The sequence below is a fragment of the Lepidochelys olivacea genome, assembly GCF_965140295.1.
Source record: "Lepidochelys olivacea isolate rLepOli2 genome assembly, chromosome: 2".
Lineage (NCBI taxonomy): Eukaryota > Metazoa > Chordata > Testudines > Cheloniidae > Lepidochelys > Lepidochelys olivacea.
In genome coordinates this window covers 261,323,678-261,339,724 of record NC_140412.1, presented here as the reverse complement: position 1 = coordinate 261,339,724, position 16,047 = coordinate 261,323,678, and the positions used below count along the sequence as shown (strand labels likewise).

The window sequence follows — 16,047 nt, the reverse complement described above, 5'->3', positions numbered from 1 at the left end:
TGCACAGAGATCGAGGGAAAATAACCTGCACATTCAAAAAGGAATTAAATAAATTCATGGAGGATAGTACCATCAATGACTATTTGCCAAGATGGTCAAGGATGCAACCCCATGCTCTGGGTGTCCCTAAACCTCTGACTTCCAGGTGCTAGGACTGGACAACAGGGGATGGATAACTTTGATAATTGCCATTTTCTGTTCATTCCCTCTGAAGCATCTGGCATTGGCCACTGTCAGAAAACAGGATACTGGGCTAGGTGGACCATTGGTCTGACCCAGTATGGCCATTCTGATGATCTTATTTGTGCTGAATTTGGATGATAAGTGATGAGTTTGGGACAGAAACTTTTGATTTTAGGCCACTAGTATAAATCCAGCCCTGGGTAGTAATCAATGGAAATCGTTACTATTTAGCATCAACACAGTGACCTATGCAATAAGAGACCAGTCCAACATCCACTGGAATCAAAAGGGGTGTCTCTCCAATGAGCATTGAATCAAATCACAAATTGTCCAAGCCTGTTTTCCAGTGGATAGGCCTAAAACCACCACCACAACTGTCACATTCCATAGTAATAGTGGTAGGGGCCCAGGAACAAAGAGAATGAGCTAAGCTATTGCCTTGCTTCTAGAAATGGCTTCTCTAGCTCAAGGCTGAGACTTTGCTGGGGCACTTTTGCTGGGAAAGCATGCCCTACTGTACTTGTTTTGACTTGCTGAGTGATGTCTGAAGACAGAATGGATTCCTGATTGGTTTTTAGATGGGGTAAACTGAAGTTTCTCTTTAAGGAATGATTTCCTTTTTTATTTTCTCATTTCAGAAAATTCCACTGTACACGGAATTACATCCACATGCACCTGTTTGTCTCTTTCATCCTCAGAGCCACTGCTGTTTTCATTAAAGATGCTGTTTTGTTTGCTGATGAAAATATGGACCACTGCTTAATGTCAACGGTACCAATCTTTTCTTCTCTGTCACTGTGTTTGATTTTACTGGTTAATCCTTGTTACAGAGGTAACACTGAGATTTCCTGATTCTGTCCTGTATTTTGGTTTTATGGGTCTGAGATCATCATACTTTAGGTGCTGTTATGTTTATGGCATACACACAGACAAATTAGAGTATTTATGTTTTTATCTTTCTCGAGGGTTGCAATGTAGCAGTACTTTATTGAATAGAATTTAAACCATTAACACACAAAATCCCCAAAACAGAGAAAGAGAAAACAGGATGCTCCCTAAAACAGAGAGGCACAGCTCACCTCACTTTGCTTTAGGCTGTCTGTCTTCAGACTCATTCTGGTAGGCCCAGATCCCATGCTTTCCTACAAGGATCCCTAGCCTGCAAGCAGGATCAGGAACCACCTCCACCCCCGAAAAAAACCCTCTTACAGTGATAGCTTGCAATTCCAACTTGGCCTGCAATACACCAAAGTAGCAAATCGCATCAGACACAGAAAGAAATACCAAGGGCCAAATTCAACTGTGGTGTACGAGAGCACAACTCTGTCAACTTCAGCAGAGCTTCATCCGCTTACATGAGTAAGGATTTTGGCCCACAATGGAGGCCTAAATGTTCACTTTCAGACAACTGTACACCACTCACTAGAATTGTATAATCTATGGGTGTAACCCAAACCCCGTTGATGTCAATTATAAATCTACTGAGTTCAAGAGGCTTTCGATCAGAACCTGTGTACGTGCATATTTCTCTTGGTTCAGATTTTCCCAGCTTTTCCCAGGACCTTTAAGATGACTGACTTCAGAGACTGCAGCTAATATTCTCCTTTCCCTGTGTGTCTCCAGGTTGCATGTAAGGTTGCAGTCGCATTCTTTCAGTTCAGCATTTTAGCCAACTTCTTCTGGCTCCTGGTAGAAGGGATGTACTTGCAAACACTGCTGCTGTTGACATTTGTTTCTGATAAACAGTACGTGTGGTGGTTCATTTTGGTTGGCTGGGGTTAGTACACTCTCATGTTTTCTCCCTTTGCTTGTGTATGTGCCGACTTGCAGTTATGTCTAGAGCTCTGAAAAGCATTTGCCTTGAAATGCATTTTCGATGAGTGTTGACAATTCATGAGGTTCAATGCAACTGCAGTATTTTATTTATTTTTGTTAAAATAGTCCCGGGTGGACATTTTGTCACTTTCTAGACACCCCATGAAGTATCTGGTGTGAGTGTAATGCACTCGGCAATGTGGCCATACAGGTCTGGGAAAGTGGAACTCGTGCGTTCTAGTCTGATCTTTGCCTTAAGAATACTTTGGACTAAGATAAAAACTTCACCTGCATTATTTTCATCAGGCTACACAATGCCCCCAGGAGGTAGATAAATGTAATTGTCCCTACTGCACACATGGGGTGACTGGGGCTCTGCCTATCAGGTTACATGAAGCACCCAAAATTAGTGGATACTTCTGAAATTTTTGCCCAAAAGTTGAAATCCAGGGCCCATTGAAATCAGTAGGATTTTTGCCACTGACTCCACCAAAGAGAGCATTTCACATTAGGGGTCTAACACTGGGCACCCAGAGTCTAAGGCGCTGGTCACGAAGTGGTAGATTGTGATCGACTGGTCAATCCTGGAGCCTCTGACAGTTGATCGCGATCTCCAACCACTAAAAGTCCGGCAGTGCAGCGGGACTAAGGCAGGCTCCCTCCCAGCCCTGGGCCCACGCCACTCCTGGAAGAGGCCAGCATGCCCCTTCAGGCTTTGGGGGTGGTCAGGGATCTGAGTGTGCTGCTCCTGTCTGCAAGCACCGTCCCTGCAGCGCCCATTGGCCGGGAACAGGGAACTGCAGCCAATGGGAGCTGTGGGGGTGGTGCCTACAGGGAGGGGCAGCACACTGAGCCACATTTCCCCCCCCCCGTGCCCCCAGGGGCCGCAGGGGCATGCTGGCTGATTGCCAGAGTGACATGGGGCCAGGGAAGGCAGGGAGCCTGCCTTAGCCCCACTGCACCACCACATGGGAGCCGCCCGGCAGGAGCCCTCATCCTTTCTACATCCCAACCCCCAGCCCTGAGCCCCCTCTCAGAGCCAGCACCATGTACCCCCTCCTGCACCCCAACCTCCTGCCCCAGGCTCAGCCTAGAGCCCCCTCCCACACTCTAAACCCCTCGGCACTAGCCCAGAGCCTGCACCCCCTCCCGCACCCCAACCCCCTGGCCCAGCCCAGTGAAAGTGAGTGAGGGTGGGAGAGAGCAAGCGATGGAGAGGGGGGGATGGAGTGAGTGGAGCACGGGGCCTTGGGGAAAGGAGTGGGGCCTCAGGGAAGGGGCGGGGTAGATCCTGGGTTGCACTTAAATTCAAAAAGTGATCTTGTGCCATGTTGTGTTCTGCGTTGACTCTTCTAGGAACTCCCAGTGCTGTGATGTCTGCTTGGATCCTAACCCGAATCTACAGACAGAATACAGGGTGAGCCAGAATCATAGTGCGGCTGGGCATTGCATTTGGTACAGTAAATGTGATTCATCAAGAAGGGAGATTTAAAAGATAACCAAAGCTTTTAACCATAAGAATTTGCATTTTTAATCTTTAAAATTCAGAAATAGGCAAATGAGGAAGTCGTTTTGAGAACTATCTCCCAATTTACATCTGACTGCAGCAACAGTGTTGCCAGCTCAGGATTTGATCAAAAGTCTCACGATTTTGAGTTATTTTTCTTAAAGCCCCAGCTGCTGCAATCATGATATTGCAGGAGAACCTTGGCTTTTGTTTTAAAATATGTGTCTATCCTTCATGGTTGCCAGAAAAACTTGACAATGTGAAGCAAGTGCACGCTGCAGCTAGAAGGCAAATAAAAAGAACCAAACACTTATTATTTTTCCAGAAGTCGTGGGGGTTTTAAGGCCATCGCATGATTGGGGGGGACTTGACTCAGTTTTTGAACATCTAGGGTTGGCAATACTGTGTGTGTGAACTCTTGCATTTGAATGATTATGCCATGTATTGAACTGTCTTACCTCTGGCACTCATCTCCTCTGTCTTTTCACACAATCTCACCACTCTTGGGGCAAGAGTCTTATACTTTGAAGCTCCTTCCGTCTGGAACAGACTTTCTCTATCTCATCAACTTTCTACCTTGTCCTAGTCCTTTCTACCTAGTCCTTGTATCAAACAGTGCAAGCTTCCCTATGGCACCTGGCTAGTAGGCTTCAAGTCTGGTTTACTATTATTGGGAGTGAAAGTGTTGTTCCATTTTCATCTCCATTCAATCCTTGGTTTGACCGCAAAGCCTCTCAACCTGAGAACAGGAGTGGGGGCAATATATCACAGATGCTTGGTTACTAGGAGCTGAACTTTAATCTTCCCATTCACTTCACACAGGCCCCAAGATAGGAACAACTTCTACTCCTTCCTAACCTGGGAAAGATTCAGACCAATGACCTAAAGGTGAAAGGCTGTCTGGCCCACTGCCACTCACCTGGCCCTTGCAGTCTGCCTTGCTCCATTCATGTTAATTTATGGTACCCAAATATATCAAGAGGCATCAGGACCTCAGTGCCTGGACTCTGCTGAGCAGCCCGGAAGCCATGGCGAAGAAGTGAGGAGTGCTTTGGATTTACTGCAGCTGAATCCAGCCTCTCTTCTTTGCCCTGAAATATAGCTCCACACAGCAGGGGAGAAAGAGTCTTAATGAGCAGCCTGCAATCAGGATAATGTCCCCTTCCTTGTTTCACTTTGGCAAAATACCCCATCATTTTAGTTTGTGTAAATGGTGGGGGGATGTCAGTCCTCCACCTTCTCATGGCACATGCTCCTCTTATGTAGCCTCTAAGGTATAAGGGTGAATTCAATGTCCTTCCTTTCCCTGGATCTCCTCATGTGGAAAGACTGCAAGACAAGCAGACAAATTACTGTGATCCTGCAGTTATTCCAGGTGCAAAAATTCCTTTCATTTCAGTGGCAGAACCAAATCTGGAAAGACTGTACAAGTCTTTGTTTGATGATAAAAGGGGTTCAGGGAAGGGTGATAAGAATGATCAAGGGCCTGGAAAAACTCCCCTCTGAAGAAAGATTGAAAAGATTGGGATTTTTTACCTTACAAAGGAGATTAATAAAACAGGACCTAAAGTATATAAAATACCAACTACTCTAGAGAAAGTGGATTGGGAGCATCTCTTGTCCCTGTCTCATACGCAAGAACAAGAAGACCCTAAATGAAATTAAAAGGTAGCAATTTCAAAACCAATACAAGGAAATATTTATTACACCCTGTGTAATTAGACTCTGGAACTCACTGCCACAGTATGTCATCGATGCCAAGAACTTAGCAGGCTTCAAAGAGGGATTGAGCATTTATGTGAATAATACGAATATCCAGATTTATGATCATTATTGCTGACAGAAATGCCTTGATTGGCATTAAACCTCATGCATCAGGGCTTAAGCCAATCTCTACTTATTAGAGATCAGGAAAGACCTAATACAGTGTGTGTCGACACTTACAGTGGGGTGTAGAGTACAAACACCACACTCCCAGCCAGCACATGTGTAGATGGTGAGAGATAGCTTAGCTGAGTAGAGTACCACAGAGTACCCTACATGCCTGAACCCCCAGGGTATAGACCCTACGCAGGCTCTCTTCACATCCAAGCAATGCCTCCCATAGCTGTTTTTGGCAGTGTAGTGTCCTGATGCCTCTCCACTGCCAGGGCCCTTCCCCATTGCAGCAAGAGGCCTCTGCAGCAGGGAGAGCAGCGGGGAAAGGCTCCGGCAGCGGGGCCCGAAACCTCATGTGCTTGCACTCTACATGCTGCCAGAAGTGTCGCCATAGACCAAGGGGACCGGTTATCTCAGATCTTCCTATCATTAACTTCTTGCACCTTCCTCTGATGCAGCTACTGCTGGCCACTGCCGGAGACAGGATGCTGGACCAGATGGACACTGGGTCGGACTCAGTCTGTCCGTTCCTGTGTTCATTGTACAGTAGCTAAACCGCCGGAGAACATAAAATCCAACCTGGATACATTTACCTTCATCCCTGTGCCCACACTCTGCTAGCTGTTAACACCATCGCACTTGCACCTTTTAGATGAAGGCTCCATTTTGGTGGCTGCTCACCTGCCCGAGACTGTGCCGGGTTCCAGTCAAAAGCTCTAAAGTGGAAGCATCAGGACCTCAGTGCCTGGACTCTGCTGAGCAGCCCGGAAGCCATGGCGAAGAAGTGAGGAGTGCTTTGGATTTACTGCAGCTAAATCCAGCCTCTCTTCTTTGCCCTGAAATATAGCTCCACACAGTAGGGGAGAGAAAGTCTTAATGAGCAGCCTGCAATCAGGATAATGTCCCCTTCCTTGTTTCACTTTGGCTATGTCAACATTTACAGCGGTGTGCAGCCACGGCATGTCCCCCTAGCACGGATAGAAATAGCAGAGTAGATGGAGTGGCACAGTTTAAGTGGGTAGAGAAAAGACATGCCAGATCCTTAGTGTATGTACCCTACATGGCTCTCCACACCCCAAGCAGTGCTTCCCACATATACACTTCTATTTTTACAGTGTGGTGTCCCGTAGTGAAAGGCTCTGGGAGCAGGAAAAGGTTCTGGCAAGGAGGAGAGAGCAGGGAAAGTCTCTGGCAGCAGGGCTCTGGTCTTTCCCCATGGCCTCTCCGCTGCCAGAGCCTTTCACTGTTGCATAAAGCTACACACTGCAGTGTGAACGTAGCCTGTTTTTCACTGCAGTCTGTAGCCACATGTACCCTAAACACTACCACCAGTGTAGACAAGGCCTTTGCCTCAAGTTGGATAAGCCTTCTTTGAATTAGGCTATAGAGCAACCTTCTTGGGAGTGAAAATCTGGAAGAACTTTTGGGAGATGCTTTTAAATTGCTAACGGCAAGAGTTAACGACAACCACTTTTCTGTACCAAGACTTGAGTCGTTTAATATTCAGCACAAACCAGACCAGGTAATTATTTAGTTTCCTGTTTCAGATGCTGGGATGATGATGATGAGAATACAGCAGTGTTATGGATCATCAAGGGACCCATACTGCTATCTGTATTAGTGAGTTTTGCCTTTGATCTGTTGAATCCTTTGAAGAACTGAAAGCTAAGCACATATCTCTTTTCAGTAAGACAGGCATACAGTGCCGCATACTGCATTTAATTTGTTTTTAATTTTAGGAAGCTGGAAATTGTTGCATAACACTTGCTATATCGTGAGTGGAAGAGAGACAAGCAGCAGTGAAAGGCATGAAAATTACAAATGAAGGGCAGCATGTTGCCCTGGGACATGTGTATTGAACGCCGTTTCAGCCAATGTAAGCTATATGTGTCCAGCCAAGGCTGGCAATAGTGCAAGATCACACGCAGGTGATACAAGGCTAATTACTCAGAGTCTAATGCCAGGAACATGCCTAAATAAGGACACTCCTGCATTGTCTATGCATGATCATTGCACATTTGCAAGTACAGGAAAATTTAGCCTTAAAGGCTCATTGCAGCGAGTAACGTGTAAGATCATCATCTATTTTGTGTCACTTACTCATGTGTCTGACCAGAGAATCCATCTCCAAAATGTGAAGATATACTTAGATTGTGAACTCTTTGGAGCACGGGGTGTCTTTTTGTTCTGTGTTTGTACAGAGTCTAGCACAACAGGGTCCTGTCCATGACTGAGGCTCCTAGGAGCTACCACAATACAAATACGTAATAATAACGGGCTTGTGACATGCCTGTGCCTAGTCATTTCTCTTTCCCCTGTTTTTATTCTTCTGTTTTCTCTCCAAACCAGTGAACAATATTGCCCCTCTCCCCAGGATCTCCTCAGTCTTTTCTCCAGCTTCATGCCAGTGCACTTGCACTTGAGCCCTTAGGATGCATGTTTAGGAAAAATTTGGCCATTGTATATGCGAGCAGGATTCTTGCTGACTTAAATTGTGTTGCAAGATCTGTTTTGTGGAACGTTATAGAAATGTGAATCGGTCAAAGTTTTCAAACATGGGTGCCTAAAGATTAGCACCTACATCCATCATTAGGCATAACAAAAAATTGGTCTGATTTTCAGGGTCTGAGCAAGTAAGCCTCCTATTCAAAGTCATTGTGGAAGCACATCATAATTGAAAATCAGATCATGTTTACCTAGGGTGACCAGATGTCCTGATTTTATAGGGACAGTCCTGATTTTTGGGTCTTTTTCTTATATAAGCTCCTATTATCCCCCACCCCCTGTCCAGATTTTTCACATTTGCTGTCTGGTCACCCTATGTTTACTTAGGTGCCTAAATAAGGATTTGGGGGTGTCACTTTAGGCATCTAAGATAGAAAATGTTGCCCTTATTATTTATTTGACTGTGTACAGATTGAGAACCAGATATTCAGTTGGCATAAATTGGCATAGCTGCTTTGATATGGTTGGATCTATGTTGATTTGCACCCATTGAAGATATGGCTCAGTCTCCTAGGAAGCTTAGAAACCCGTTTTTCTCTTTGCAGATGAACTTTACTATATTTGTCAATGTGATCAGAATTCTGGTGCAGAAATTACAATCTCCAGAGGTCAGCGGCAGCCATTCTAGTCATTTTGTGTAAGTGACAATACGTTTTTTGTGTTGGTTTCAGAGTAACAGCCGTGTTAGTCTGTATTCGCAAAAAGAAAAGGAGTACTTGTGGCACCTTAAATTGGTTAGTCTCTAAGGTGCCACAAATACTCCTTTTCTTTTTTTGTATTATCTCCCATTGGATCTGGTTTAAGATATTGTTTCCTGGGGGTGTCCCCCTGTGGCCTCTTTCTCAATAGTGGGGAAAGTAACTCCCAGAACAAAAAAACAAAGTCGAGTTGCCACCTAAGGTATGAGCCGGTAGAAATCTGCCCTCTTTTTTCTAGAGGCCCCAATATAAAGTCCTCTCTATGCTAGTCCACCAGCGAGGCCCAACTGAAAGCCCTGCACCTAACAAATTGTAATCAACTTCACACACTCTTAGGTTGCCACACAATTGGCCCCTCCTTTCTTCCTCACCTTTCTTATTTTATGCACATCAGCTATGGCCTGTAGTTGAATGAGCTCCAGATGCATCTGGTTCCCAGCTGTTTAACTCCTCCCATTCTGGTTCCATGCCCTTCGTGAGAGACTCAACCCTGCCAGCCTCTGTAATGGTCTCTTAGAAACCCGCAGGGGACTAGTTGGCTCATGGCTTTGGTAAGGCTGGAGAAATTTCAATACTAGATTGCCAGTCCAATTCAGTCCCAAAAGCATGTTTGATTATCTATGTAAAAGAGTCGGTGGCCTGCATCCATTTCAAAATGGACAGGTGGCTCCATCAGAAGAACCGCCATCATGCGTACCACAGACTAGCATCCATGCCTGTTGACACAGGAGAGAGCAAAAAGATTGCAAAGGCATAGAGAATGAACGACCCTATTGCCATTAGACATGGTGCACACACGTTGGCTTTGCCTGATCTGTAGATAAATTGAGGATTTAGGTCTTGTCTACATGGCTCAGCCTTGGGCACTCCGGCAATGTGATTTCTAAAGCACACTAATGGGTTGCGTATTAATTGGTCCGTCTGAATCCTGATGGTGCACACTAAAAGTTCCCTCCCGCACTTTAACTATTACACACCAGCAGGGTCTACACAGACCAATGAATGTGCAGCATATTAGTGTGCTTTAGAAATCCCCTCTCCCCTCCCTCCATAGTGTGCATTGCTATGCCATGCGCACACGCCCTCAGTCTCCGTTCTGTTAGTTTCCCACCTTCCATTAAATTCATTGAAATGTTGTCAAGTGTGTCACGTTTGTGTTTTTTTTTTTTTTTTTTTTTTTCGTTTTCCAGGAGACTAGCTAAATCCACACTGCTCCTGATCCCACTCTTTGGAGTGCACTATATCGTGTTTGCGTTTTGCCCAGAAAGCACTGGATTGGAAGCTAGACTTTATATTGAGCTGGGCTTGGGCTCCTTTCAGGTATAATAAACAAAGACAGAATTAATAACTGTCCCAACCTTGCCCAATCCAGGGAGGGTGACTAAGTGCCTTACCTGGTGTCTCATGAAGCCTCGGGTGTCGATCAGAATGAGCTGCCTGACATTCAATCCAGATAAAACAGAGGCGATGAGAGTAGGTTAGGAGAAATAACATCAGTCTCTCTCCTTCCATTGGCAGTGCACCCACCGTTCACTATTTGAATACTTAGTCTGTGGGTCCAGTTAGACCAACAACTGCTGTTACGTGATGAAGTAGCAGTTATGGCCAGGACCACTTTCTCTATCTTATCATGGCCAGAAGAGTATGGCTCTTCTTTTGGATGTAGACCTTGCTGCTTTCATCCATGCCTCTGTCACTTTGAGATTAGATGACTGCAATGCACACCTGGTGATGCTACACTTTAAGTATATTCAGAAGCTTTAAACTGGACTGGGATATGAACTGCCCATGCAGTGAACGTTACACCAATGCTCCGTGTTCTGCATGGCTACCTGTTGGCTTTGAGACAGAATTTTAAGGTGTTGCTTTTGACCCAGGTACACTTAAATTACCTGGGACCTGCCTATTTGAGAAACTACCTCTCTTGTGCCATATTGCTGGGGTTGCAATGAGTCACGGTGCACTAGCTGGCACTCCCTGGCTCTTGGCAAGGTTTTCGCCCTGGAATGATCATCCTTTCTTGGTCAGAAATAGCCTGAATCTCTTAATGTTCTGGGCAAGCTGCCAGGCACTTGCGGGCCCGGGGGGGTGGGGGGGGGTGGGGCCAGAAGGAGATCGGGCATGAGACAGGCTCTCTGCTGTGCTCTGTCATGGCTGGATTTTGTTACATGGTTAGGCTGACAGTGATGTTTCCTTTTATTGCACAGTTTTGTAGGCAAACTGAAATGTTGTCAGGATACATGGGGCTATAGAGAGGCACCTCCTTGGCTTTAGAAATAGAAAGAAATACACCAGAACTGTAATTTTCAAAACTGTCTAAGTCACTTGGGAGCACAAGTCCCATTGAAAGCCATTGCTAAGTCATTTAGGAACTGTTGCAATTCCACCCTAAAGAAATATTTTGCCACAAACAGTGTCTATAAGGGAAAGTGAAGTTTTTATAACTTACTGTTTTTCAGCCTCTTTTGAATCAAATTATCGACACAGGCTGGGCACAGGTACTTACTGGTAAACTTGCAGCCCAAAGGAGAAAGCATGGGGTGGAAATTTTGACCCCCAGAATTTAGCTGTCCTTATCCCATGGCGTGTCTACTCCAGATGCTCTCTATGGTAGGCCCCAGGGAGGAACCAGGGGTCAGGGTACATACAGTCTGTTTGTTACAGAAAGATATTTTTAGGCTTCCGGGAGAACATTTAGGGGTGTATAAGCAGAAGCAACTGTCTGTTCTCTTTTGGAAAATATCACACTCAAGTACTTAAAACACACTTTCATTACATAGCTGTGATTACATGACAGGTTTCTGATGATCTCACTGATGACAATCTTTGCCATATTTATAAAGATGCTGACAAAACTCTGCTGTATAATTATAGCCTTATAATTCACTGCTACATATTTTTAAAAAAACCTTGGCCTGCCTAGGATTTCATGCCAAAACAGGGATAGAACTCAGAGCCGCCTGCTCTAAAAAACATAGACCCCTGCTACTTGAGCTAAAGGAGAATTCTGGTTAACTGCTCACAGTATAGGGCTCCTCACATAAACGTGAGCAGTTCTGATTATATCCATTAGAGGTAAGTGGTGCACATATGCAATGTCAGGGCCATGACAGTGTTTAGTCTGAATATGAAAGCCATATAAATACTGATTGGAAAAATTATGTTGTTGTGTGTCCTAATCAAAGTATTAATTAGGCTTACATCACTCTACAATTATCTGTGCTCCAAGGCCTGCTTTGCGGAAGTTCACCTTTTTTAGAAATAACCTTTTTTTCCCCTTAATTTCCTAGGGCTTTGTTGTCGCTCTTCTATATTGCTTCTTAAATGGAGAGGTAAGTAGCAAGACATGCGATTGCATAAGACCTTTGAAAGTCAGGGGCTTCCATTGTTTTCCTTGTGTTCCAATTTCCAGAATAGGCCATCGCGCTTTACTTTGATCGGTTCCTGAAAGCATGAAATAGCCTTATCTGTCTTCTTGCCTGTGTCTCTCTACTTTATCTAAATACATGTAATTCTGGTCTGCTACAGGAAGGCACAACATCAGCCTTGAACTAGTGACCCCTTGACAAGTGTCAGGGATTCCCCTGTCATGAGAAAGTGTGTTCAGTTAGTGTCTCTAGTCACATATTGGACCTCTGTTCAGCTTTTATTTCCTCTCGCAAGCTCTTTTCTTCTCCAGGGCAGCCTGTGTGGTTCCAGATACTGTTGTTCAATCTTATGTTTCATGTTCTTTGATTATTGCTAAGACTCTTGGCTACATTTTCCAAGATACATCATAAAGTGCCATCTGTTTTAAAAAGTGGCCGTTTCCCAAGGGAAGGTGTGGGGATTTTTTATACTAGATATGTGCTTTATGGAGCTTGCAGTGTTAATGGCCAGATCTTACCTGAATTTGTCCCATAAAAAGAGTATTAAAAAGCCAACTAAGGCATAAGCAAATGTGGATGTTTCGGGTGGGATTTTCGAAAGCACCGAAGAAACTTGCGAGCATGGGTCCTATGGACTTCCAAAGTGATGGGTGTTCCTGAGTCACAAAGGGGCAGAGTCACAAAGGGGCAGAGTCACAAAGGTACACAGCACCTAGTTGCCTCTTTAGGCACCTAAGGCTAACATTTAGGCACCACTGACATTCTCAAAACAGCCACTCAGTTGTCACTTAAGCCTGCAGGTGCCTTAAATTCCCGCTGGTGGGCATGTGCAAAGTTGCCAAAGCCCTGATGTAACAGCTAATGAGCTACTTGGAGCCCCCTCTCAATCCTCGCATGATTCTCAAACTGGGTGTTGCCTTGCCTGTGCCCCCCGAGGAGCCTGATTGCAGGGGCATATAGTTTAAGGCCACAAGGGACCTCTCCTCATCTAGTCTGACCTCCTGTATATGACAGGCCACTTAGACCCTGCACACTAAACCCAGTACCCAAAGTGAGACCAAAGTGTGACAGCCACAGGCAGAGAACAGGAGGGACCGAGGTGCACCAGTACTTAAGGCCCCCACAATACCAGGGAAATGACTGAGAGATATACCCAGATAATCCTGGCAAGTGACCTGCCTCAACATGCTGCAGAGAAAGGCAAACCGCACCCCCCCTCCCCAAGATTACTGTCAGTCTGACCGAGGGGGAAAATTGCTTCCTGACCCCTGCCGGTAGCTGGCTGAAATCCTGAAGCATGAGCTTTAAGAACATAAGAGGCAAACTGGAAGTGAGCCCCAGAGCTGTTGAGCCATGCCCTCTATCATCACAAGCAATCCCATCATACAATCACACTCAAAAATTTGTCCAGGACTCTCTTAAAACTAATGAAATTGTTTGCCCCCACAACTCCTATTAGAAGGCTGTTCCAGAACCTCACCTGGTTAGAAACCGTCTTTTAATATCCAGTCTGAGTTTCTTCACAGCCGGTACATAACCATTGGATCCTGTGCTAATGTAATGCCAACAGACCCCAGTTGTCGAGATCAAACCTGGGACCTCTGGAGCTAAATACATGAGCCTCTACTGCATGAGTTAAAACCCACATGCCTCTTAGCTAAGGCTCTAGCAGTCTCATTAATCTCTAAGTGGTCTCAGTGCCGTGAGGGGGGACAGAGCACCACACCTAGGAAGTGCGTGGGTTACACTAAGATTGCCCTTTAGCTTACCCCACAATGTATTTATAGAGACCAATCATATCCCTCCTCAGCTTCCTTGGCGCATGCCTACAGGATTGGGCCCCACACAAAAGGCAGCTCCAGGAGTGTGTCCTAATAGCCCATAGACCATTGGGCTATAGCATCAACCCCCGCCCCCTCTGGCCAACAAGTGAGTGCCCCACCCCTGAACACCCAATGCAGGCTGGTTGGGGTATACAGCTAGGATGTAGTGACCAGCAGTCATGTCCATGCTCCAAATCAGGCAGAGTAGGGATCTGAATTCAGGTTTCCCAGGTGAGTGATTTAGCCATTTGGCTGCTGGCTTTGATGGGATGGGGGCATAGGTGCCGACTTTGTAATGTGCCGGGGGGTGCTCCCTCTGGCTCCTCTCCAGACCCCGCTCCCACTCCACCCCTTCACCCAAGGTGCCTCCCCCCTACCCTGCCTCTTCCCGCTCTGTTCTGCCCCCAAGTGTGCCCCACCCTTGCTCCTCCCCTCTGCCCCCCCCAGAGCCTCCTGCACACCATGGAACAGCTGATTGTGGCAGGCAGGAGGCGCTGGAGGTAAGGGGGAGGCGCTGATGGGGGGCGGCTGCCAGTGGGTGCTCAGCAACCACCATTTTTTTCCTGTGAGTGCGTCCGTGGGTGGTCCGTGACTTCTGCAACCTCCGTGACAGACCCGGAGCCGTAGCTATAATGTATAGACTATACATAGACGATATGAATAGTATAGAATCTCTGTCACTGGAGGTTTTTAAGAACAGGTTAGACAAACACCTGTCAGGAATGGTCTATTTATTACATTGTCCTGCCTTGAGTGCAGGGAACTGGACTAGATGACCTACCGAGGTCCCTTCCAGTCCTCCACATGTCTATGATTCAAAGGTATTGACGGCAGCCACTGCAGACGCATTTCCGTGGCTATCAGAGTATGGGGGGTATGTGTGAGAGAGAGAGAGTGAGAGTGATGGCAGTACCTACAATGTGCTAGGCACTATCCAGACAGAGGTTAGGGGAAAGGGGACATAAAAAGACTAATCCACTCAAGTCACCTCTATTCGTTGTAACAGGGCTGAAGTGGGTCTTTTCAGACAGACTTAGATTTGGACAGGCTAAGGGCCTCGTGGATGAGCTCCAGCAGATGTTACCACAACTTGGTGGCCCCATGGAATAAAGCACAAAAGCCATTGTGTTAGGACCTGACAAACAGAGGGATGACAGGTGGAGGTGGGTGGTGGGGGACACTAAAACTGGGGCCTGAGCGCTTTTGAAAATCAATCACTTGTTTAGGCACCTAGATCTGGATTTAGAAACCTTACACTGGGCAGGTATTTTTTTAAAAATCTTAGCCTCAGTGTGAAGTTGGAATAGCCACATTAGTTCTATGTCCAATTCTTTGGCCCGTCTCCCCCTCCCCCCTCTTTTCGTGCTTTTCCTTAGGTTCAGGCTGAATTAAGGAAGCGCCTGCAGAAGTGGCAGTATCAAGAGTACCTGAACTTCACCCGCAAACCTCGGACCATGTCTAGAGAAAACAGCCCCATTAACTATGTCACTCAGTTATCACTGCTTGAAAAAATCAGCCCTAAGAGGAAAACGTCCATCTACCGGAATGGCACGTCCTCCGTGTGAGCCTCCCAGAGCAAGCGGAGCTGTTGCAGAGTGGTCTCCTGAAATATTAAAGGAGGGATGGCCAAGATGGAGTCTCTGTAGGGTGACCGTATTTCGCTATGCTGAATACGGGACACCGGGTAGAATTATTTGTATTCAAGCCGTTCAGTGGCAATCAGTCAGAACTATGCAGGGCAAACGTTCAAATTAACATCAGGTCGACTGAGCCCCCATTAAAAAGAAATACCGGAGTTGGATTCTTTTTATTTACCTTCTTATCTTTAAGGCTCTAGGGTTCACACAGGGAGGGGTGACTCACACATACTCCAGTAGGTCTCTCTCCCATGGTGGGGGGGTGACTGACTGACCTGACCCTCCCTGCCTGGTGCTCTCTGCTCTCCATGCCTGGCTGGGTCCCTGGGACGGACCTGCTTCTCCTGGTACCTGGTGCCGCGTCTTCCCAAGGTGACATGTGGGGTCACATGCCCCCCCCCCCAGATTTTGCCAGGGTTCACACCAGAATGTGGCCAGCGGCAGTCTTTCGGCACTGTATGGGAGGGAAGCGATGGGAGCTGCTTCTCGCTGCTGGGGAGGAGGAGAGGGGAAGGGATGGCCTGGCCCTTGTCTTTGCAGAGCTCATTTCTCCTCTCCTCCTGCTGTCCTCCCCCCCTGGCTGGAAGCAGCTTCTCCCTCCCTGCCCACAATGCCCCCACTGACATAACCCAA

At 46.4% G+C, this 16,047-nt stretch overlaps 1 protein-coding gene across 1 annotated transcript in view; it reads left to right on the top strand.

The window, feature by feature from the left end:
- The window catches only part of LOC311515854 (vasoactive intestinal polypeptide receptor 1-like), a 42,286-nt gene extending 26,721 nt beyond the window's left edge, over positions 1-15,565 (top strand). Inside the window, exons 6-13 of the mRNA XM_084619290.1 lie at positions 822-954; positions 1,807-1,960; positions 3,355-3,415; positions 6,931-7,003; positions 8,434-8,525; positions 9,777-9,906; positions 11,877-11,918; positions 15,154-15,565. Of these exons, the coding sequence (XP_084475416.1) occupies positions 822-954; positions 1,807-1,960; positions 3,355-3,415; positions 6,931-7,003; positions 8,434-8,525; positions 9,777-9,906; positions 11,877-11,918; positions 15,154-15,342 (874 nt within the window). The 3' untranslated portion in view covers positions 15,343-15,565. The remainder of the gene's footprint in view (positions 1-821; positions 955-1,806; positions 1,961-3,354; positions 3,416-6,930; positions 7,004-8,433; positions 8,526-9,776; positions 9,907-11,876; positions 11,919-15,153) is intronic.
- Positions 15,566-16,047: the final 482 nt, after the last annotated feature.